The sequence below is a fragment of the Malaclemys terrapin genome, chromosome 6 (genome assembly GCF_027887155.1).
Source record: "Malaclemys terrapin pileata isolate rMalTer1 chromosome 6, rMalTer1.hap1, whole genome shotgun sequence".
Lineage (NCBI taxonomy): Eukaryota > Metazoa > Chordata > Testudines > Emydidae > Malaclemys > Malaclemys terrapin.
In genome coordinates this window covers 54,330,382-54,355,597 of record NC_071510.1, presented here as the reverse complement: position 1 = coordinate 54,355,597, position 25,216 = coordinate 54,330,382, and the positions used below count along the sequence as shown (strand labels likewise).

The 25,216-nt window shown below is 39.8% G+C and overlaps 1 protein-coding gene across 1 annotated transcript in view; it reads right to left on the bottom strand.

The window, feature by feature from the left end:
- Positions 1 to 9,052: 9,052 nt before the first annotated feature.
- The window catches only part of FBN2 (fibrillin 2), a 268,195-nt gene continuing 252,031 nt past the window's right edge, over positions 9,053 to 25,216 (bottom strand). Inside the window, exons 63-65 of the mRNA XM_054032264.1 lie at positions 21,407 to 21,638; positions 20,114 to 20,285; positions 9,053 to 17,427 (exon numbers count right to left, since the gene is read on the bottom strand). Of these exons, the coding sequence (XP_053888239.1) occupies positions 17,053 to 17,427; positions 20,114 to 20,285; positions 21,407 to 21,638 (779 nt within the window). The 3' untranslated portion in view covers positions 9,053 to 17,052. The remainder of the gene's footprint in view (positions 17,428 to 20,113; positions 20,286 to 21,406; positions 21,639 to 25,216) is intronic.

Here is a 25,216-nt window from a genome sequence, read left to right as displayed (position 1 = left end):
GTCAAAAAAGCAAACCGAATGCTTAATGGGAATCATTAAGAAAGGGATAGGTAAGACAGAAAATATCATATTGCCTCTGTATAAATCCATGGTACGCCCATCTCTTGAATACTGCATGCAGACATGGTTGCCGCATCTCAAAAAAGATATATTGGAATTGGAAAAGGTACAGAAAAGGGCAACAAAAATGATTTAGGGGTATGGAACAGCTTCATATGAGGAGAGATTAGGACAACTGTGACTTTTCAGTTTGGAAAAGAGACAGCTAAGGAGGGGATCTGATAGAGGTTTATAAAATCATGACAGATTTGAAGAAAGTAAATAAGGAAGTGTTATTTACCCCCTTCTTATAACACAAGAACTAGGGTTCACCAAATGAAATTAATAGGCAGCAGGTTTAAAGCAAACAAAAGGAAGTATTTCTTCACACAACGCACAGTTAACCTGTGGAATTCTTTGTCAGATGATACCGTGAAGGCCAAGATGCTAACAGGGTTCACGAAAGTACTAGACAAGTTTCTGGAGGATAGGTCCTTCAATGGCTATTAACCAGGATGGGTAGGGATAGTATCTCTAACCTCTGTTTGCCAGAAGCTGGGCATGGGCAACGGGATGGATCGCTTGATGATTGCCTGTTCTGTTCATTCCCTCTGGGGCACCTGGCACTAGCCATTGTCGGAAGACTGGATAGTGGGCTAGCTGGACCATTATTCTGACCCAGGATGTCCATTCTGATGTTCCTATGAATAACATGAAAGGCTTAGTGTTCTATAATCCTGAAATGTTGTATATGATTCAGAAGGGTCCATCCCTACAAAGCATGTGAAAGCATGTTGGGCAACACCGTGTGCTTTCTAGCAGTTTGGCAGTATTAGCCCTGCCAGCAAGATAGTGATACACAGAGCCTGAAATTCCACAGTTCTCCCAAAAGATGGGCACTATTGATCTACTAGAATATCATGCAGCTAATGGAATTAATTTAAAATTGAATTGCCATACTTAACTCTGAATTTCCCAGAGTTTCTCAGTGGAAGGCAGACACTTAACATTGTTTTTAATATTTAGTTTAATTTTAATAGCTTAAATCTTTTTGGAAGAGGATTTAAAACTTGGACCCCTCATTCTGATTACATCCTGTTGACTAGATCTTTAATAGGATCATGGATTATTGACCTAATAGACAGCTAGCATGTACACCAAGTCTGGGTATGTAGTCCTTTTGGAAAATGGGTTAAAAAGTGTGTGTGTGTGTGTGTGTGTGTGTGTGTGTGTGTGTGTGTGTGTACAATGGCAGATTCTGAAACACCATCTTGACCATAATAAAAAGGCTTTTTGTCCTAGTATGTTTTCTTTTACATGATTTTGCTACATTAGAAACCAGTTTAATTACTTTTTGAATTGAATTTGTTTGTGAATTACCGTAATTCTTTTGAAACATGCAACTTTCAAAAAAAAAATTAAGAGCTATATAACTTTACCGTGGTTGAACCGATTTTTTTTTTAATTGTGCAGAAAAATCCCTACACAGCTCCACAATGATCTTATATGCTCACTTGCTTCAAAGAGTTTTTACAGCTGTGTTACAAGACTCTGACCTATAGGGCTTTTACATTGGAAACAATAAGGGATGCTTGACTATTGCAGTAGGAATGGCGCTGTTCTACTTATGGTCTGTTCTCATCATCTCCAGTATAAAGATACAAAGGCTATAAAAGCTGGTGCCAGGATGGATGGATGAATGAGTTGGGAAATCTTTTTAAAATTACACTGTTATCCAAAGAGGGGGGGAAATGGGGGAAATGACTGTGTAAGTTTAAGTAGGCATCAATGATGTAAAACCCCCTAGTTATTCTTTTCACTGTAAAGCAAATACTAATGTAGAGACCTACACAGAAATTGTAGAGCAACCAATTAAAAACAGATGCCAGAAAGCATTTCTTCTCAGGGAAAAACATAAATGCATGACATGGTCTAGCAAACAAGGTCAATGAAACTAAAGCACTACCATCATTGGAGAAACAATTAGCTGAAATAATTGGCATTTTGGGAGTTGAGTATTCAGTTTGTAGTGTAGAGATACACTTGCATTTTAAGTCAACTTACAGTGCAGTAATGTTCACACTATCCTCTTTGCGTCAGTGGTGCGTGTCATAACACGGAGTGCTTCCACTGACCTAAGAGCGGCAGCGTAGGGAGCCTGGCTGCCCTACAGGCTTCTGGTGGGCTGCCTGCTCCCCATGCCCTCCAGGAGTACAAGGGAAGCCATCCAGGGCTTCTCGCCACCAGGAAGCGTGTTCCAGCTTCTTGGTCCCCTCCCTGCTGGGAGCCAGGTAGCCTTGTCAATTTCACAGCTTAGTGAGCCCTGAAATTGGCAAGTCTGCCTGGCTCCCAGCCAGCAGAGGGCTGCTTGGGCTTCTCATCCTGGCTCACAGCTGGGCGTTGGGTTCAGCTTTCCAGGGGAGCAGGGGCTTTCTTGTGTGTTTTTTGTTTTGTTTTGTTTTTCATGGCTCCTGCAGTGAAATTGACAAGACAGCCAATGTAAGGGATGCAATGTCCACACAGACACTGTTGTCCTAACTACACTGACATAAGCCTTTTCGCCTTTCCTGGAGGTGGAGTTATGTCAGTGTAGTAGGGCACTTACATCTGTGGGAGGAAGGCTGTAATGTAGACACTGACATAATTAGGTTGACATAAGCTGCCTTATGTTGACCTAACTGTGTAGTGTAGGCCAGTCCTAAGTCTTGATTGGCCAAATACTTTTACTCATTTCCCCAAAAGGTCTTTTGTAATTATTTATTTTACATAAGATTTTACACCCCTGGGATGAAAGTGAGTCATGGGGCAGCTTAACTGACTATCGCTTTAAAAAAAAAAAAAAAAAAAAGACAAAATGGACAAAACCGTAGTTCACCGCCAGGAAGACAGTATGGGTGTTGAAGTCATGGCTTTAGAGCAAGCAGACTTGTGTAGACTTTATTGAGCTTCTGGGATATTAAGCATTCCTCTTCTGAGGCATGAGAATGCTTCAGGTGTGAAAGCAATGACATAAATATTGCTTGGTGATACTGAATGCAACAAGGCTTTTCGGGGTGATGTACCTGGCCAGTTGAACAAGATACAAACCCATCGTAGCTGGGGATACAGCCCACTGGGTGCCAATGGTTCATGTGCTGAAAGGCAAACAAAAGAGTTAGTTCGTGTGCAGCGTTTTTTTTTTTCTTTACTTTTGTTTAGTTTTTTTACAAAAATGTCAATTCTTCAAATATAGAGAGGAACAAATTACTAGCCTTGTTGCATTTCAGATAAGCTTTCTTTAATAGCAATAGAACTAAGGAAATCTGCCAGCATGATGCCATGAGTAGAGTTGGAGGACCCATAAAAAGTGTGCCTGAGTGTTCTTGCAAATCAATCCTACTGACTTGCTTTGCTGGTATGCATGACCCTTTATTTTTGAACATCCAGGTGAACAGGCTTATTATTTACAAGAAGGTTTCTGGCATGTAAAACTTTCCTACAAATGACAGTAGCACAGTACCTGAGAGTACATGTTCTGGTGATCCTATCAAAGCAGAATTTTATTTTGAATAATGTATCCATTCATAAATAATTTGGGAAAAGAAAAAGGACTAAATTTGTTAGATAAGTTATTTGCAATGAGTAATCCAACCAAGTGGGTTAGAGGAAGAAGTTGGTGTCCTACAGGACATGTAAACCAATTAAACATGTATTGGAGAAAGAGTTGCAAACAAACAAGCATGAAGAGCAGCAAAAGCCTACGTCCAATACAGATGACCTAGGCAAGGCTGAGAGCTTCTTAATGAGGCTTTGATCCCAAGCCCTTTATCACTCATCAACCCGTAACCAGGGGGCAGGCTACTCAGGAAGACCAGGGCTAGCAAACAGGAGCGGCTAACAGGAGTTTTGGGAGGGAGTTCTCCAGGTGAAGGAGGAGCATACATGTGAGCTTTGGGGTAAGCTTGTTGTCTGTAGTGTGTGTTTGTGGTGTGCTCGCTGCTTGACAGAAATATACTGTGTGGTCTGTTTGTTTGGGGGACCATGTGCTGCGCTTAGCAGCCTGCTAGGCAAGGCTGAGAGCTTCTTAATGAGGCTTCGATCCATAAGCCTTTTAGCACTCATCAACCCTTAACCAGGGGGCGGGCTACTCAGGAAGACCAGGGCTTTAAAAAGCCTGCTCCTTAGTGCAGGAGCGGCTAACTGGAGTTTTGCAAGGGAGTTTACATGGGTGTGTGGTGTGTGTGTGTGGGGGGGCAGAGGGGGCGGGAGCAGGGGCGGGGCTAGATACTTTGACCATTCTTTAAACTTAAAGCCAAAAACACCCCCTAATAAAAAAAACAGCAACAAAGGAGCAAGCTTCAGGAGTTAAAAGATAATGCAGGCAGAAGTCCAGCAACAGAATGGGGGCTGTCCAGTTTATTGCACCCAATGCAGCATGTATGAATACCTTCCCTATGTGCAGGTGGCATATGTGTGCATTTGTTGCAAGGAGCTCCTGGCCCTCAGAGACCATGTACGGGCTTTGGAGACCAGAGCGGCTGAACTGAAGGAGCTAAGGGAGACAGAGAGGAACATAGATGACACTTTCTATGACACAGTCCCATGCCCAGTCTGACAGCCTCTGTGCTATTGAGGAGGATGAAAGTCTCAGGGAAGGAGAACATATAGCTGGAGCAAAGGGAAACGATCCCATAGTTGGGACCCTTCTTCCAGATGTTGTGGTATCCTTTCGCACTGAGGATACCTCTCCAGGGGAGGGAACTCCAATTATTAGGAAGAGACAGGTATTAGTAATGGGCAATTTGATCATTAGAAACATAGATAGCTGGGTTTGTGATGACCGGGAGAACCGCATGGTGACTTGTTTGCGTGGTGCGAAGGTTGCAGATCTCTCGAGACATCTAGATAGTATTGTGTAGTGGTGCTAGGGAGGAGCTGGTGGTCATGGTACATGTAGGTACCAATGACCTAGGGAAGGATAGCGGAGAGGTCCAAATGGCCAAATTTAGGCTGCTAGGTAAGAGATTGAAGTCCAGGACCTCTATGGTTATGGTGACCAGATATCCCGATTTTATAGGGACAGTCCTGATATTTGGGGCTTTTTCTTACATAGGCTCCTATTAACCCCCATCCCCATTTTTCACACTTGCTATCTGGTCACCCTATCTATGGTAGCATTCTCTTAAATGCTTTCAGTTCCACGCACAGGGCCACTGCAGAGTCTCAGTGCGTGGATGAGACAGTGGTGTAGGGAGGAGGGGTTTAAATTCATTAGGAACTGGGGAAACTTTGGGGAAAGGGGAGGCTATACAGGAAGGATGGGCTCCACCTAAACCAAAATGGAACCAGATTGCTGGCACTTAACATTAAAAAGGTCGTAGAGCAGTTTTAAAACTAAGGGATGGGGGAAAGCCAACAGGTGCGGAGGAGCATGTGGTTTGGGAGGATCTATTAATGGAGATTCTCTATGTCCTAGTTAGGAGGAAAGGATGGAAGATGATAAAATACGGGTAGGATCTGATGAAAAACAGTCAAATGGAAAAAAAAGTTCCATTCAATTACATCGTGTAACGGCAGACAGCTAAAAAGTGACAAGTTTTTAAAGTGCTTACATACAAATGGTAGAAGTCTAAATAATAAGATGGGTGAACTAGAGTGCCTTGTATTAAATGAGGATATTGATATCATAGGCATCACGGAAACTTGGTGGAATGAAGATATTCAGTGGGGACACTGTAATACCAGGGGACAAAATATATCAGAAGGCGAGAACGGGTTGTGCTGGTGTGGGAGTGGTATTATGTGTGAAAGAAAGTATAGAATCAAATGAAGGAAAATCTGGGATAGACAGGGATGGTGTTCCTAGCCTCTGTTTGCCAGTGGCTGGGAATGGGCAACAGGATGGATCACTTGATGATTATCTGTTCTGTTCATTCCCTCTGGGGCACCTGGCATTGGCCACTGTCAGAAGACAGGATATTGGGCTAGATGGACCTTTGGTCTGACCCAGAATGGCCATTTTTATGTTCTTATTACTTATGAAGAATAGGTTTCAGGCTTCCATATAGACAGTAATGCAGCTGTTTGAGGTGGGACTTATCACTATATAACTATTCAGGGGCTATTTGTTGCTTGTTAGTTTTAAATTTTTAATTGGCACGAGAAGTTCAGGTAATTTTCTCACTGGTGTCCTAATCTCAGTATCTGACAACAAATCAGAGGGTGTACGCTGTATTTTAAGGATTGAGCATAAAACTATAGCCCTCTGATATTAAAACTTCATGAGTATTTCATTGTGATGCAAAGGTTTCTAGATTACAATGTGCCTGTATGTAAAAGGGAAGTTTCTTTGGTTGAACACACAAATAACGGTGTGTACCAGCCTTCCTTTATGACCTAATCAACTTCTGCTGAATCAAACTTTTATTTGTTATTTATAGTCCTAGTGATTTTAAAACTTTTTTTTAATCTGACCAGTAGAAGTACTATTTTATTGAGTCTGCAGATTATTTCTATTTTCCTCTGTGGCATGTTACCCCTGAAGCTAATGGTGACCATATAAATAACAGCAAATTATTTCATGGCTGATCATTTTAGCAGAAACTTCCAGATCTTTGACTGTGTGTACAACTGTAGATTTTTGGGTGGACCTTGAGCATCACTAATTTTTCCCTTACATCCTAATGAGCTCAGTGGTTTGAGCATTGGCCTGCTAAACCCAGGGTTGTGAGTTCAATCCTTGAGGGGGCCACTTAAGGATCGGGGCAAAATCAGTACTTGGTCCTGCTTGTGAAGGCAGGGGGATGGACTTGATGGCCTTTCAAGGTCCCTTCCAGTTCTAGGAGATAGGACATCTCCATTAATTTAAAAATTTAATTTAAAATTTTTTAAATTTAATCCTCCTCTTGAATGTTTTGAGGGCTTGGAAAAAAAGTATCTCAAAGATGGGATTTTCTGCATATCTCCTTGGTTTTTGAATGGTTTGTAGTATGCAGGAGAAAGGGACATTAAATTGACTAATCAATGTTCTCTAAAATAAATAATATTTGTTTCAGTATTCCCCTCTTCTTGACCACTGAGTCTGATGCACTATGCGGTCCCATTTGAGAGGTGACTAACCTGAAAGAGGCTGATCCAGTGAATTATACTTCTGTATTTTGTACACAAATTCTGACTGAAATTCTGTTACATACAAAGCTCAGACCAGAAACAATTCCTAGAAAGGGAAGTAGTTTGAGCAGTGTTTGCAGTAGACTTAGCATTATAGCCGTGTCAGTTCAGCATTCAAACACCTATCCTCCTAACTCCAGAATACTAAAGGTATTTAACCCCTTTCCATACTGAGCCCCCACTGGCGATCCTGTGGGTCTTGATTAGCTCTGCTGATGAAGTTTAGGTTGGGCTACTGACTTTTTAAAGTGAGTAGACGCACATTCTTCTCTAGTTATTCCCACTTCGTTCACGGCCTTTGCTCTTGTTTCATTACACAAATTCACACAGATTAGACAGCAGTAATCATTTTGATGATGATAACTTTCCCTTGACTTGTGTTTTTCTGGAATTTTGTCTTAAACTTTCATTACTGTTTTTAAAAACTCTGGCTCTGATCCTGCTCCCATTGAAGCTAATGCCAAAACTTCCACTCATGTCAACGATACAGGCTCAAGCTCTTTCTGTCTGTAAAGCATGTTCATGTTTTCTTTGGGAAGTTGTCTACATTACGTGCTGAAATTTAATTGGGTGCTTTCTTTACTAACCAGAATGTCTAATATGTGCCATTAGCGAAGCATTCATTTTCTGATATTTGTAGAGGCAGCCAGTACCATTTAGCCTTGCTGCTTTTTTCAACACTTTCTTTAGCAATAAGGAAAAAACATAAGCAAACAAGATGAGTAACAAATCACCCACACACTGCAGAAAATGGGGGTGGAGGGCTTTTTACTATTTCAAAATCTCTTTAAAAAGCCATTTGAAATGCAGTGAGAGCTGACACATAATTAAACCCCTTCATTTTCAGTTTAAACCAATTTTTATAAAAAAAAATCCTGGGTTTTACAAAAAGCATTATTCTTTTTCCCCCTGATTTTTCACCATACTTTTATTTATTTATATATAAATAAACCTTGTTTTATTAGGAAAATACAATACATTGCATGAGATATATGTATTATTATAATACAGTAGTCTATGTATATGCAAAGCTGCCTGTTGAAATAAGGCTATGTATTAGTCTAGAAGATGCACACAATAAACAAACAGGCATGCACGCAAGCTCTGTAGTGCATGCACATCTGAGCATATTGATGAATTTCATGCCAACCATGTACACATTTCAAGCTGTTAACAGATAACAGTTTAAAGATTTGACACACTAAAATGGGAAGAAAATGAAAATCTTGTGTTCTAGAACACAAGGAAGTATTCAGAAGTTTAAAAAAAACAAAAACAGGAGAAAAGGATGACGTTGAGTGTATGCACTGCATGTGGCCTGATTATTAAATGTAAATATTTATAGGCTAATAGTTCTAAGTCTACAACAGTAAACCGTTCATTCAAATGAAAAGTTTTATTTGGGCATTAGAGATATATTATTTTCTTAAACTCAGAGGTGGCATTGTGTTTTGAGTTGTTTTAGTTCTGCAGCAAACCAGATTGAATTGTGTTCATCAAAGCATTAATCTCCTGAATACTTTTTCTTCTGTCCTTCCATCCACCAAAATAAACCTCAATGTTTACCCAGAAAAATCAATAGTTTTTGCACCGATTTTCATCTGTTTTTGTTGTTGTAGTAATAAATACTGATTAAATTCCAAGGGAAAAAATAAAAACCAAAAAGGAAGAGCATTAAAGAAAAAGACTTTAGTGGTGCCTACTGTGTTATAGTTAATGGCCTTGAAAATATAGATTTATAGCAGTTAGAGATGGTCTGTAGGAGAGCCGTCATAGAGTGTCCTCCCCCTGCCAATATATATTGTTCCCCAAACTAGATTTTCAGAGAATTGGCCCTTTAAAAACTTGAGTTGACAAATATTCATAGGATTGTATATCCAGTTGCATTTGGGTGCATTTAGATTTCCATCACAAAGCACTTGCACAGTCATTCTTTATGCATTATCAATTGTATTTTCTTCCATATTTGCACATATAAACTATCATTTGTACACACAAGTAATAATGCATACTCAAAGGTCTATCAGGAATTTTTTTCTGATACTCAACAAAAACTTTCCATTGTTTAATGTCACCCAGTTACTTTATATCCTAGTAAATAACCCATTGTATTTTGCTAAATGTTAACATCAAGAATGAAGAATTAAACTTCAGATATCTGTAGATGGCTGTAGCCCATTATTACCACCATCCCTTGACTAAGGCATTATAGATGTAATGGTAGCCCCATGTTGCTTAAGTGTTTCCATTATAAATTGCCCTGTATCAGTTGCTCAGAACTTTCTCAGACTTTCATTTTTTTGCTGAAGTTTTCCAGGTCTGGTGATTTTATCTTCCTTTATATATTTAAAAAAAAAAAAAAAAAGGGAATAAGAATGAAGCAGTTATTTTGTTGCTTTAAAGTAAGTGCTGAGTGAAAACATTATTTTTCCTATAATATATATATAAATAAAATGTGTGAGACCACTTGATCACTGTTACTCCAAACTCTATATAGAAAATTTTAAATTAGGCTAGAAGATAAACCATTGACAAAGCTGATGTCTTTCAGTTGCCTGATGAAAATCTGTTTTGATTTAGTTGAGTAATGAGGGTATTAAAAAAATCAGTCTTGTACCTGCATGGTGGTTCAACTTTAAATAATAATAATAGAAGCATAGAAATGTAAGGCTGGAAGGGACCTTGGGGTCATCAAGTCCAGCCTCCTGTGCTGAGGCAGGACATGGCAGGTGTTTGTCCAAACTGTTCTTAAAAACTGCCAATGATGGGGAATTCCACAACCTCTTTTGGAAGCCTGTTCCAGAGCTTATGTTAGAAAGTTTTTCTTAATATCTAACCTAAATCTCCCTTGCTGCAGATTAAGCCCATTACTTCTTGTCTTAGCTTCAGTAGACATGGAGAACAGTTGATCACTGGCCTCTTCATAAGAGTCCTTTTTAACATATTTGAAAACTGTTATCAGGCTCCTGCCCCCTCCCCCCCCCCCTTCTTTTCTCAAGACTAAACATGCCTGATTTTTTTAAATCTTTACTTTTTCGTCTGGTTTTGTTGCTCTCCTGGGAGTTAGGTGCCTAAATACCTTTGATTTGGGCCTAAAGCCTGGAACTCCAGATATTTACCCCCAACTTTTATCATTGATATCCAGATTTGGCCCAGAATTAATTAAATTTTGACCCTGAAAACCATTAGAATTGTAAGCATATGCTTTCCACTTACTAAAATTACTTCATTGTTGTGATAAAATCCTTTGGTGTTGCTGAAGAATGTTGACTAGGGATCGGCAACCTGCGGGAAGCGGCGCGGGCTGACGGATGTGCTGGCCGCCGCTTCCCACAGCCCCCATTGGCCTGGAGCGGTGAACTGCAGCCAGTGGGAGCTGCGATCGGCCGAACCTGCGGACGCGGCAAGTAAACAAACTAGCCCGGCCCACTGGGGGCTTACCCTGGCAGGCTGCGTGCCAAAGTTTGCCGATCCCTGATATCGATGGTCTTCTGACAGCCTGCTCCATCCAATTGAAACTCAGGATGGCAGTAGCTAACGCTGAAAAGGATTACTTTTATTAATGGTGAGCGTACCTTAGAAGACTATAAAGGAAAAATGAACCTTCCTGTCAACATCACCATACAGAGAAAACTAGGGGCTTGGGCTTATGTAAGTCAATGGTGAAAGTCCTATTGATTTCATTGATGCAGGATCCAGCCTCCAGGATGTTAAAAACCTACATGATGCAAACATATTTTTATTAATGAAAAGCCTCTCTTCCCATCTGCCACTTTAGCTTAGAAAGGCAGCATAGGACATGAAAAGGTGCAATGAAATTACTGCTCCAAATAAGGTTGGATTGCAGAAATAGAAGAATGGTGCAAAGCAGCCATGCTGAAAAGTGTCTCCCAGAAAAAAAATCTTGAGGTAAGAGCAGGGCTCACAGAAGCGCACACAGTTTCAAGTGGTGAAAATTGATATCAGCCAGAGTTTCTATTCCAAATACAACCTGGTGTTTAGGACTTTAATGAGAGTGGAAGAAAATTAAATTTAGAACAAATGTGCAGAGTTCTGGCTTTCCCTCTGGCCCAGAATGGATTTATTCCAAGTACTGTAGGCCTGGAGGACATGCATGTAGTATTCAGATGTCAGCCTGGTGCATTGGTCCAAAACAAAATACTTAAAAGGGCTTCAGAACCTTTCCTGAATCCTATTGTTACTAATAAATCTTCTCAGGTACAATTCAACTCCCCTCCCCCAAGTTCATTATTTGACACAGGAATTGAAATATCTTTTTGGCAGCTTCCTAATAAATTTGCCCTCAGGGGTGGGTAAATAGGGGACGCTGACAAGATGATAGAGTGAATTTTTGGGCTAGAAATAACATGAGATGAAGCAGGAATTCTAATGATATTGCTGATTCTGTGACATGGAAAACTGGCCCTGATTAATATGGTGCTGCCATTGATGGATATCTAACAAAACCTCCACATTGTAATTGTGGTTTATATACAGGAGTCTCTTTAGCCCTAGGATTTAAAAATTCATCCAGCATCAAAAACCTGACATACTTGTAAATTACTATTCCCTACCCCATGTACGAGTTGATCCCGTGAGTGCAGCAGGAGCCTAGGAGTCCTGACTCCAGTCCTAGGTTGTCTTGTGACTTAGGAAATTGAGGCACAAAAATGTTAAGCCTGCCAATCTGTAAAATCAGGACAATGCCTACATTTGAAAAGATCTTTGCAATTTTATAGCACCTTTAAGCGGATTATTATACATGTGTATTTTACAATTTCTGCTTTAACATAGTTCAAAACACACGTGAATAACCCAGTACGTACCAGGTGATTGGAATTCAGCCTCTCTTAACCAGAGGGGTGTGTGTGGGTAGGGGTGTGTGTATAAAACCCCAACAACAAACACACAACTCTGCCACAACATTGCTTGCTCACTGTAGGTAAAGATCACCACTCAGCAATGGATAGATTCCTTGTTGGTGGGACCAGGCCTCTGTGTGGTCCAGAACTTTACTCTAATTTGCCAACACGTCTAATATTGCAACTTCCTTTAGAGAACAGGGAGATTCTCAATTTGCTTTTAACTGCATGCATTATTGTTTTTATAGGTTTCTAGGGGATCAATATTTTCCATTAGTTTATATGTAATCACGTCCCATCACTTTTAGAGATCATTTTCAAATGAAAAGACACTAGCATTAAGGGTGGGTGGGTGTTTAAATAACTGCTGCCAGATGCTGAGCTAATTTACATCAGTATAACTTTGGAGTATAGTACATGCAGTTAATGGATATTCCTGGTTCTAGCCATATGCCCCATTATAAGAATAGGGAATATTGACCCCAACTGGCTATATCTTCTCTCTACTGGTAAAAAGATAAGAGTCTTAATTTGTGCCCACTGTATCATCAGTGAAGTTACCTAAAAATTACACAGGTAAATGAGCTCAGAATTTGGTGGTACTTTTGTCCTAAAAATCATTAAACCTTTTTCACCTGGTGACCATGCAAAATACACTCTTTCAGCATATTGTATGGCCCAAAGTGTTTATAGTGCATATAAAATACACTAATGCTTAAATGCTGTATCCTCTAAGGAACAGTTAATAAGAATGCTAACAATGGAAAGCAAATAGCGAGCAGCAACAAAAGATAACCACGCTCCATGGTTCACACTATTGTCTCTTACTGCAATAAGCACTTCTGGAGAGCTCCCATGTTGGGAGAACGAGTAATTTTCTTGAAAACTAGTTACTGATATTACCATTCTTTATTACTAGAGATACTTGTAAAGCCTCAGATGGGCTTTTACTGGTGTATATGTCAATCATTCTATCCAGGAGCAGGTTTGAATTTTAATACAGCTTCCATGACAATATATCCAAAGTTAGTGTTAAATAGCTGGTTCCAGGTAAATTTGTTAGTCTCTAAGGTGCCACAAGGACTCCTCATTGTTTTTGGTTCCAGGTAATTTCATACTGCAATACTTAAATTGCAGTACTAACAAGTGCCACATGGATTTGAACGCATGCACATTTTAAGAGAGACTATCCCAAGAGTAAATAGCTCAATCATTCTTTGCAGCTAATTGGCAAAAGGTAATATTGGGAACAGTTGTTATACCATACTTCCTGGTTCTTTATTTCCCCTGGAGTTAAATTTAAGTGCATGATTTCTTAAACTTGTCATGACTTTTACTTAATCTGCAAATAGCATTAGTGCCAACAGTTGGGAAGAGCAATTTAATGTTCTCATTGTTCATGCAGTATATTACAGTGGTATTTTACTACCTGTTGTTGTTACTGATTCCATTCATTATCTTAGGGAAAAGAAATGACATTTATTTCTAATACAAATGTACCCAGTTAAATACTACTGAATTAGACACCTAATGTAGGAATAATCATGGAACTTGGCTTTTATAATAGCATAGCTTCGATTTGTATAGTGCCATTTCTCTCTGAGTAGCACTGAGGGTAAGTAGGGCTAATACTGCAAACTGTGGAGTCTCTTCATCTTCCATTGAAGTCATTTGTACTTCAGAGACTGAGAAATCTGAGCTACAGGGTTTAAGATCTTGCCTGGAATAGCTTGCGCTATGGACACTCCTATTCCACACTGAGAATATGCTTACCCTGCAGAGAAAAAATGTTAATTGGGGTTTAAAAAATGGCAGTGAAGATATATCGCAGCTCAGCTTTTAACTCTTGTTAGTAGTTGAAGTTCAGTCTCTGAACTGCTAACCAAAATTAAAAGCTGAGCTGTTGTTTTCACTGCCATTTCTTAAACCCCAGTTAGCAAACTCAAGTTAAGAACACACATTTTTTTTCTGCCATGTAGACAAAGTGTCTAGATGCAGTTTAACTTAATCCACTTTTGGAACTGGATTAAGCTACAGTGCAAAAAAGGCAAACTTAGTGCAGAACGAGTATCATCATGGGAAGCTATTGTACTTTAAATTCCCATTCAGCCTATTTCACAATAGCTTCTCTATGTAGATGAATTCTATGTGACTTGCCCAGGGTAAAAGTGTGAGACAGTAACAGAATCCAGGTCTCCTGATTCTCGGTCCAGTGCTCTGTCCCATGCTGCTGCTTTCCTCCATCCCTGCTGATGTTACAATTGATGGAACATAAACACATGGCTGGATAGTATAATCTGAAGCACCAATCTTAACCTAGCATGCAATTGCTCTGTGTAAAATCTGGAATGGATTCTTTGGGAATGGTCTCGTCTTTGGCTCAGGAGGCTTTGGGTTAGATTCCTGAAGGAGTTTGTGTTAAAGTTAGGATGCTGGTGCCTAAATCACTGAGATTTAGAAACCCTAAATTAGGCACTCAGGCTCCTTATACAGTGAATAAGACAGACCTCTAAAATGGGATTCACAAAAGCCAAGACATTAGGCAGCTCCCTGCCTAAGGTAGTCAGTGGGAGATACTGAGGGGAGGGATGTGTCCTAAGCTTGACCCTTCTCAGGGAGTATAGCACCTAATCTGCACTTGTGGGAGGTGTGTATCTCTGCTTGGGGTTCTCAGCTGTTACACTTCTAAGTTAGGTGCCTATGTACTTTTTTCCCTCTTTTTAGCCCTGGGGTTAGGAATCTCATCTGGGATGTGGGAGCCCCTGCTTCAAGTCCTTTCCAATGCCCGAGGAAGAAAAAGATCCCTGTTCAAACCCTGCCGCCTCCTTGAGCAGATGAAGTGGGGTTGTGTTATTACTAGGGGCGCCTGATCTTGGGACTTAAGCATCCAAGTCTCTTTATGAATCTAGCCGTCTGATTCTAGGACATTGCATTTAATAATGAATGTTGTACTACTTATGAAGCATTATTTAAAAATACACCTCTACCCCGATATAACGCTGTCCTCGGGAGCCAAAATTTTTTACCACAGTCTAGGTGAAACCGCGTTATATTTAACTTGCTTTGATCCACCGGCATGCGCAGCCTCCTCCCCCCCTCTTCCCCCCCAGAGCACTGCTTTACTGTGTTATATCGGGAAAGAGGTGTAATTGAGTCAAATACTGCACTCTGAGTTTATAGGCAAAGGTTGCAAGTAAGTGTGAGATTTCACTGGAGTTACTCCCCATGTATAGCAGTATAAGGGAAACAGACTTAGGATCTAGGTTTTTCTAATGTTGTGTGATAAATTTAATTCAACACTGTGCCAGGACAGAATATTTAGCATAGTTCCTCAGTGTGCCCTGAAGAACCTAGTTAGTATCCAGCCAGGGAAGAAGGCACCTACACTGACTGCTGTTTCTGCCCTTCATTAGTGACACCATCCAACTATGCAGTTAAGCAGGTGTTCTCTTTAAAATACATGTATAATTCAAGACACCTACCCCAAAATAAGCTTTATTGCAAGAAAAGTGTTGTCATAGTGATACAGACCTACAAATAAAATAAACTCACAAACAGTTGATTTAAAATGTAGAAGGGTTCTCTTCCCCAAAAACTCAGAGTGTAACTTGTAACTAATCTTTGGTCAGCACAGCTACATGACTGAAATAAACCTGGAGTCTGCATGTGCTTTGGCTGCTCACATAATGAGGTTCTGTTCTATGACGAGTTACAGGCACCAGCAGTCCAAAAAAAAAAAAAAAAAAAGCACCATGGCGACATACATGTAACACAGACTGGTACAACATTTTAAAAAAATTGCTAAAGAAAACTAAATGTCATGTACAGACATCTTTCTTACAAAATAGGCTAGGATAAAATGAGGCATATGGTGTATAACTACAGTATTAATGAAACTTCTAAAAACATGATTTCAAATATATTTTCCTGGTCTGCACTGCGTAATTAGTTTGCACATATGGCAGTCCTGAAACAGCTCAATCCTAGTAAATGCACCATTAATCCAAGCCAGCACCAAACGGAGTGAAACATCAGGTGTTCCCTTCAAAGGAAAGACTTTTTTTTCTTCAGCTGCCTACAGTAATGCAAGTATGTAGAGCACCTTTTGTGAGAATGAGGTGTTGTGGTAGCACATGTGGTACCTTGAGGTTATCGGAAGGAAATACAGTACAGGTTGGCCTGCAATGGTAATGGTATCACAAGCAGTCAAGGTATTTTGCTACAGTGGTTGTGCCTCAGCTTCCATTATTTCAGGTGGCTGATACAGAATATAGTCCTAGTGACCGGCAGTGAAATATGATCATCTTTACAGAGCCTAATATTGTAATTCTAGTCATTTAAAACTTTTTTTGAATACTCAATGTTTTTGAAGCGTACTTTTCAATGTCTTTTAGAAGATGGTATCAGAGCTGGTAATAGCATGCAAATGTTTTTTAAAAAGTATTTGGACAACTGGCACACAAACAAAAGGAAACCTTTTTCAAATCTACTGGATTTTTTTTAAGAATACCTCTAAAATAGCTCAAATTTATAAATCTAAAGAAAAACAAATGTTTCCCTTTTGTTTACATAGTTTGTAATTTCTCCATATATTACTGCATTAAAATAAATAAACATCTATATTTTTTAATTAGCACCTATAGCAAAATACCCAAAGTGTTACAGACTGCTCACAGGAAAAAAATTGTTCACATTTTTGTGCCATTTAGTGCCATGTGTTGACCTCTTGAACTTTAGTTTTAATATACTTTAAATTGAGGTTATATAAAGGATACAGTAACCATGGTTGCCCTTGTAATCAAACTTTTGACCATGGCAGAGTCAGTCATTCCTTCTGCCAGGGTCATTCTGCAGTCTTGGCAGGATGGAAAGATAGGTCTTTTTTTTCTTTTCTTCTTTTAAGTCATTGACTCCTTAAAGCTTTTGAAAAGTAGACATGCTCAGGTGGATAAATAGATGAACAGAAGTGATTCAAGAACTGGATTAAGTCTAGAAGAGGTGGCTAATAGAGTTCAATCCACAGTCTCATTTGGAGCACTTCTCCAAGCTCTCCTAGGAGGTAGTTGTCCACATTACTGTCTTCCAGTTTCTTTAGCTCCTTCTTCTTGTATAGAGGAATGCTAGTGATTTCCAGTGTGTAAGTGCCTGGCACTGACTTTTTCTTAGCTGTGTGCAGATAACTAAGTCCATCCCTCTGATGGATTTGAAAGATGCCATAGTCATTGCCGTGGGAGATGATGTAGCGGACATGGTTCGTAAGGGGCTGTATGGCTGGCATGAATTCTAGAATGTGTTCTTTGTTACCAAGTCCAGAGAAGTTCAGCCTCATCTTCAAAGGAGAGTCAATGTCTAAACTTTCCAAGCTAATCTGCTCAATCTGAAGTGAAAGAGAAGGAAAGGATAGTTGGTGAGAGACACTCTCTATATTATTCCTAAAGCAATGCAAGTTAGTGACTTTGATTAGTAACAGTTTAATTCCTCTCTCAAAAACTGCAGCTGTGAAAGAAGCCATTTATAAATCCTTTCCAGCTGGGAGATCTACTCAGTTCCACATAACACACCCTGTAAATCTTTAAGGCTTCTCACATGGTGCTGTAACTTTAATTATTCTGTAAAACCCAAGTCCACAAAAGGTTCAGATTTCACTCTTGCCTAAGAGTTGACATAATTTCATGCTTGCTCCAAAAAAAGTACTGGTTTAACTCTGCAGAAAAGAAATGAGAAGCATCCCACTTTCCAATCTGATCATACTTCCATATGAAAGATTATGGAACCCTGAACCGCTATACTGGAAGTTCTTTGAAGAATGTTTTCTGTACAGAAGCTTCAGTGAGAGTCTACATCCCGGCATTATGAGAAACTACGTTCAGCAGCTGACAGAGATAAGAGCAGTGGAAAAAAAATCTGCACTACTAGCAAATTGATCCTCCCAAAGGGGGAAATTTTTGCTTTGATGTAACACAAATGGAGTTAGTACAGGCATGAATTTGTCCCACTGTGTTTGATGTGACTATATATAAGGGGGGGGGGAAAGATTAATTTATCTAATAGCTTTGTTATAACAAAAAGCAGGTGGTTGTAGGTGAAAACTGTTCTTTATCTAATGAAAGAGCTATAAAAGGCTGTGACTTCTTTGGGAAGCCTTTTCCTTGCTTTTCTCTTTTTGATAGATCTTTACTTCTCAGGAAATGACTGGGTTACCACTGTTCTCACTCTGCTGCACAGCAGAACTTTACCAGTTCAAGTCCTTCTGCAGCTATAACTGGGAACAGGATGCTCTCAAAAAGGGTCAAATCCTATCACACTACATACCATTAAGCACTGTAGATTAAATCTGTGGTTAAGTAAAGCAAATTGAGGGTGGCTGCAGGTGCTGTGACAAGGTGTTCACTGAACCTTGGACATGCTGCTAGCCAACAGGACCCAGACGATCCCAACTTAGATTTTGTTTAAACAACAACAAACAACCCAAACTCTGTTTGCTGTGAAAATTCCAAAGTGAAATTAGGGGATTTCACATAAGGCACCAGATAACAATATGGCTTACTGCCATGTGAGAGCTATAGTAACGAGACTAGGGTACAGTGAACTAGATGAAAAATTAATGCTGTATGAGGGAATTTTTTACTTTATTTGGAAGGTGCTTGTATGTTCCACTGCCATGAATGGAACATAAGTAAATGGATAGCTTGGTAACAAGATGAACACACTAGATAGGAGTGAAGTAATGGACTAGGGGTACCATACTGTTACCAGGTAACTGTTTGTACATCATCATCAGAAGTATCAAGTACAAGAAACCACTTTTCTCTTACAATTGTTAATGTGGCTAACTGATCCTATCCCCTCCCCCAGATATAAATGAGGAAATTCATTCTCCTCTTTCTGCCACTATTTCATGGGATGCCTTAGCAATAACATGCTTTATATTAGACGTGCACAAAAGGCTCTTCTCTTCGCCGAGATATTTAGATGTTTTCATTCCACATTCTACTTTCTGGTCACTATGCCAAGTCCACACACAACTCCTTGTAAGGCAGGGATGGCAGCACTAACAAGCTCTTCAGAAACTGCCATCAAAGCTAATCCTTGGATCAACATTGGAACAATGCTTTAGAATGCTATGCAACAGCCTTCCTCTTCGGGAGTGGTGGAGACCACTTCCATGCTATGACCAACCTTTTGTTGACCAGAGAGTGGAAATGCTAACTCCTTGTGTCAGGGGGGTGGTCTGGCTGAGGAGCGCCACAGTTTGCTTATGTAAGAAACTTAGTCACTACTATCATATGTAAATCTAGCAGTAAAAACTTACTTTAATTGTCCATAATGCTTTTCATCTTCAATCAGAGCCCTTGTAAAAACTATGAGAAGATTTATATCTCTTGGTTGCTGTTTTTTTTTTTTTTTTTTTTTTTAAACCAAATCAATAGTTTCTCATTACTGCAGCTTTCAGCAGTTGGATTAGTGCCATAAAACAACATCCTGTAATGCAGATAACCACTGATTTTCTGCATGATGCTGTAAGGGGTAGGGGGAAGCTCTTGAGCAGTACACACTGCAACGGGCAGTCTGTCTCCCAAACTGGCGCTGCGTAACCTAACAGATGTGCTTTTGCCCTAAGGCTTCTTGGTACCTCAATAAAACTGGACAACAACAAGGAGACATGCCCAAAATACATCCTATGGTGGGAGTCAACCACTGATCCCCATCTCCATTTGTTAGAAATTCACTAAGGAAAGTCTTGAGCCTGATCCAGAAGTATGGTTCTCTGATATTGGCAATTACATCACAATATGATTAATTTACCCTTACACACATATACAAATAGCTCAGGTTTAGAAGCTAATCATCATCTTGTAAAAACTCGATGGCCACATAAGCCCACACTGTTGTGACTACAGAATGCTGTACAAGATACTCATCTGGAACTTCAAAATGACTGTGGTGATAGAACTTCACTCCTCCTTGTGTCAGCTGTGTAGTGTTTGACATACCATGGAGTAGTTCTGATTCCAGGACTGTTAAGTATACATATTAGCTAATTCGTTACAGTATTCACTCACCTCTGCTTGCTCAGTTTCATTCACACTTCTTTTCTTCCTGCTGTTTTTATTGGCGTAGCCATTGATTTTGCATTCATAACATGCTTCAGGGGACAAAGCATTTTCTTCATCTACATCTCCACCCAGAGGGAGATACTGGCCTTTGTTAAATCCCATTCCTGAGACACAATGGCTGTTGAATAGGGATGATCATATGAGTGACCCATTTCTCAAAATGTTCATAGACAGATAACATTTTTCTTTTCACTTCAGTTTTATGTCCTCATTTAGATGGAGGTAAGCCCACATAATCCCTTACACTGTTACACAATATCTCCATTTTCCCCCCCAAGATGTCTGCGGAATAATATTTTAAAATTTGTCCTGTATAGTGTAACATGCTCAACAAAGGATGGTTATAGAGCTCCCTAATTCTCAAAACACAGAACACTAATACATTACAAAGAATATATTTCCAACAGGACATTTAGCATCCAAAGTAAATGTTCTGACTACTATTTCAGGCCAATGGGCTATTATATTCAGTTTGAATTATTCATTCTCTCTTTTTTCTGCTTTGTCTTTGGGTTGATCAGTGCAATAGAAATTCCTTACTAATCATTGTAAAGATGTTTCTTCAAAGGAAAAGTACAGTTAGATGAGGAATATCCTCGTACCATTTGGGAAAGTGCTCCAAATACACAATGTACTGCCATCAAAAGGGGAAATCACAGCTATTACTTAATTTTGCTCATATGCTAGATGTAAAACAATGCTCTTTTGCAGTGAACACACACAAACCAATACTTTGTTTCCTATGTACCACAGATATATAAGGGCAATTCGTTGTTCTTATGTACAACCTAAGTACATGGGTGGTACACAGAAGAACTATGCAGATAGGCTTGGAATTCTTTCCCTAACCCAGAAGCAAGGCACATAGCACTGGTGCAGTGTCTCCTCAGTGACTTCTGCAGCACCCATGGCCTGCTACATGACCCTGCAAGGCAGGTCAGGCCAGTGGATCTGCATGGCTCCAAATGCACTGGCCTTGCTCCATTTCCTGGCTTGTCTTTGCCTCCACTTTCTTCAGGCCTACTGTAGAGACTGCCATAGGGTTGTATGGACCGTAGCATGCAGAGGTGTTGGAGGCCCTATTTGCTCCTGCACTAGTTCTGTTGCCAACTGAGTTTTCTGCAGCTCTTGCTTTGGTAGCTCTTGCTTTTTTATGGTGACCACTTATTACAATGTGTTATGCAATCATCATAAGTGTTATGAAGGAAGAGTGTTTGTAAGAGGGAGAAAGAGACTCACCCTTGTCCAACTCTGTAGTATCCAGGAGGGCAGCCACAGAGATAACCACCTTCTGTGTTGGAACAGCCGTAATTGCAGGGATTTTTCGTGGAGGAACATTCATTCACATCATGGCACGCACTAGAGAACTGGTCATAAGAAAATCCAGATGGACAAGCGCACTTGTAACTTCCAAGTGTGTTGTAGCAGGAAGCAGTGCCACAAGCATTAGGGTTGGTACATTCATTTTCATCTAATAAGCAAAATAAAAGATTGTTTATCCCGATGAGAAGATACCATCGTGGCAGGTTGTAGTCATAAACAGCTTATGATTTCCAGGGAGGGAAAAGTATTTATTGCTAGAATTTCTAGTGCCCCACACAGGGCCTGGGCATGTACCAAATGTAGTCCTTCCCAATTTACAACTCTTGACTACAAATGCAAGCTGTAAGCCTCCCCTCTCCCCCTGACATTCAAGTTAACCGAGGCTCAGCCTCCCTCATACACCACTGGTCCATCTAGTCCAGTATTCTGTCTCTGACAACAGCTAGGTTTCAGATGCTTCAGAGGCTCTCAACTCTGTTTTTTGGAAGTAATAAACTCAAATTTCCATTGAGATGTTTTCAGCCAGTTCAGGATCATGTTCTTTGTTGTTCTTTTTCTTTTCCCGGTAACACCACAATTTCCCCTAGGGTACTATCAGGTGAGGATTAATCTTAAGTGGAGAAGAGTATTTTTGTGGCTTTCCCGCCTTAAAATAAAGCCATTTGAGTTCATGCAAAGACTAAGTGCTTCACCCATAATTGTATTGGATGATCTTAACTATTTTACTCTGGAGGGGGTGGGGGATTTAGAATATTCTAAAAGAAACCAGTGCTTCTCTCACACACAGTATTAATGGGATGGCTGTTTGGGCATCTCATCATCTTCTCTTTCATTTGTTTTGACCGGCTATTAGTAAACCCTTACGTAAAAAGAGCGTGCACACTGAGGGATAATCAAGTAAATTGTCCTCATCTGAATTTTATGGAAACTGGGTGGTTCTCTCTCAGAAAAGACTGCCAGCAGTGTCATTCTGATCTGCCACATGGATTGTTGCGCAAGTCACCGAATGTTCCATCCATTGGATACAGAAGTCAGTCTATCGAGGTAGGTATCTAGCCCAATCATTGCAGTATTGGAGTGCTTCCCAAGGATTATTCTTATAAAACCTTTGGGAGGTAGGGAAATACTAACATCCTGATTTTACAGCTGGGGAACTGAGTCACAGAGCAAATAACTGACCCACTCAAACACACACTGCAAGTCACAACCAGAAATTTCATAATCTGTGCCTTAAAACACAAGGCCATCTTTGCTCTTTCCTCACTGAGAGTGAGATACGTTGGTAGGGCAAGCTTCACTAAACATGACTCTAGAATCCTTGTTCACAATTTACTTTGTATCTCACTGGAGAGAAATTAGGTGAAACCAGAATCCTGCATGAACAAGTTAAAAGTATGTATACAGATATACTATATCTCTGTTCATTAAAATATCCTAAACAGCAGATGGTTTTAAAAATGCTTCAAAAAATTACATTTGGCACAAGTTTATTGGGTATTTTATTGCTATGTTTAGCAGAGCTGGAATGTTGCCAACAAAAGCACATTTGGTAGATTTGTAACCAGGTTGTGTTGTTCTGATATAATTAGATCTGACATTTATATGTGGAATGTCTTTCCTAATTGGGAAACCAAATCAGATATACAGAAACAAAATGAACAAGGGTGAAAAAGCTGTTTTTATAACAAAGTAAGAATTTCTCCATGTCTGTGCAGCTGTGGTATGCAGACAAATTACCATGTAATAGAAGTTAATCTTATCGTTTACATTGAGGTGCACCACATGAAGTGATTCCATAGAAAAATAACTTTTGAAATTGCAGTGTGTAGGAATAATACTTGAAGTAATACTTAGAAGATTGTTTTAAACATTGTCATAAATTTAGCACTTTTTTGATCCTTCACTTCCCTCTGATATATCCTGTTGTAGATCTATATTAGGTCATTTTAAAGCATATGATGATATGACTCTTTACCATAGTTGAGAGTCTCATTAAATTTTTAAACTGAATTTTCAAACTATTACCACAGTAACAGTAGTCAAATCATGATAGACTCAAAATGTCCACTGGAGAGACCAAAATGCTCTACAAAAAGCAGCAGCAGAGCAATGGAAATGATTCAATTATTTGTAAATCCCTCTCCCATCCCCACAAAAAAAAAATTGACAAGGTCCCTTAAGCTCTAAACTTTTTGAACCTAACTGGTTTCACATATGAATGGAGTGTTCATGAATAGCTAGAGACTATAAATATATCACGTGAGTGAACTTTTATTAGGTTTCCCCACTTTATTAGGTTCTCTACTCCCTTTTAGGATGTTAAATAACTCCTCACTGAAAGTTTCTCAGAGCTCTTTCAAATGGTATCTAGAGAACTCATTTCCAGATCCTAGTGCAGTCTCTTGAACTGAACATTGTTGCTGTCCCATTTCTTTACACCTCTTCTTGCTGTTCTGATGTCTGGCTTTGCAAAATTGAAGTTTCTGGTATTTTAAAAATCATTTTTGGTGTCATTTGTACACTAGTTTTTAAATTTCCCATTTCTTCCTATAATGCGTATCCATTTTTGTAATTTATAAAAACAATGTGAAATATTTAACAATCCTCCAGTTTCCTATTTTCATGCTATTTGATTCTTTTATATACAGTAAAAGCTGTTTTATCCGGCATGTTGGAGAATGGGGGGTGCTGGTAAGTGAAAAATGCCGTTAACTAAGAGGGAGGGAGTTAGTTTGGATGCAGGAGGGGGGTGCAGGCTTGGGGAGGGAGTTTGGGTGCAGGAGGAGGCTTGGGGCAGGGGGTTGGGGTGTGGGAGGAGTTGAGGGTTGCCAGATTCAGGAGGCGCTCACCTGAGGTGGTTCCTGGCTGCTCCTAGGTGCACAGCAGGTGGCTCTGTGCGCTGCCTACTGCCCCTGCAGCTCCCATTGGCCCTGGTTCCCAGCCAATGGGAGCTACGGCGGCAGCACTTGGGGCGAGGCTCCACACTCCGGTCTCTCACTCCCTCCTGCACGCAAACGCCCTCCCTCTTACTTAACTGGCAACCGGCCTATAAACTGAAATTTCAATGAAGATCAGAAATGCTGGTTTATAGAGCTTTCTGGTTGGTGAAGTGCCGGATAAAACACCTTTTATTGTAAAAATGTAAACTTTTATTATAAGTGGATACCTTAAACCTACTCGAAAAACTAGCAATCTGATCAATATAAGCATTTCTGAGATCCTTCTTATCCTTTAAATTAAATGTGGTATACTTTATGCATCTTTGGGTCTTTAGAAAGTGAATTGTGTGCAACTATTGGCCTGACAGTCCTGGATGCTAATATCCTCTGTTTCTTATGAGAACAGATACAGAATGGGCTGTGGAATATGAACCAAAATACTTCAAATGGCTAGAATAACTGCCTCTTTAGTCATTCACATTCAGTTCTTGATTTCTGTAATAGACTGAAAACACCAACTCATTCCCTATACCATAGATTAGTGGTTTTCAAACTGGTCTGCGGTACCCCTGGGGGTCTGCAGACTACATCTAAGAAGGGATCCACACCTTCATTCGAAATATTTTAGGGATCCGCAAATGAAAAAAGGTTGAAAACCACTGCCATAGATTACCAAACAAACAGATGCCAAATGGTAAACCTTATGGAAATATCATATAGAATTGCTTATTAGTTTTCTATAGAACTTTTTGTAACTATCCGGCATAATTTTTTTTTTTATCCCTGC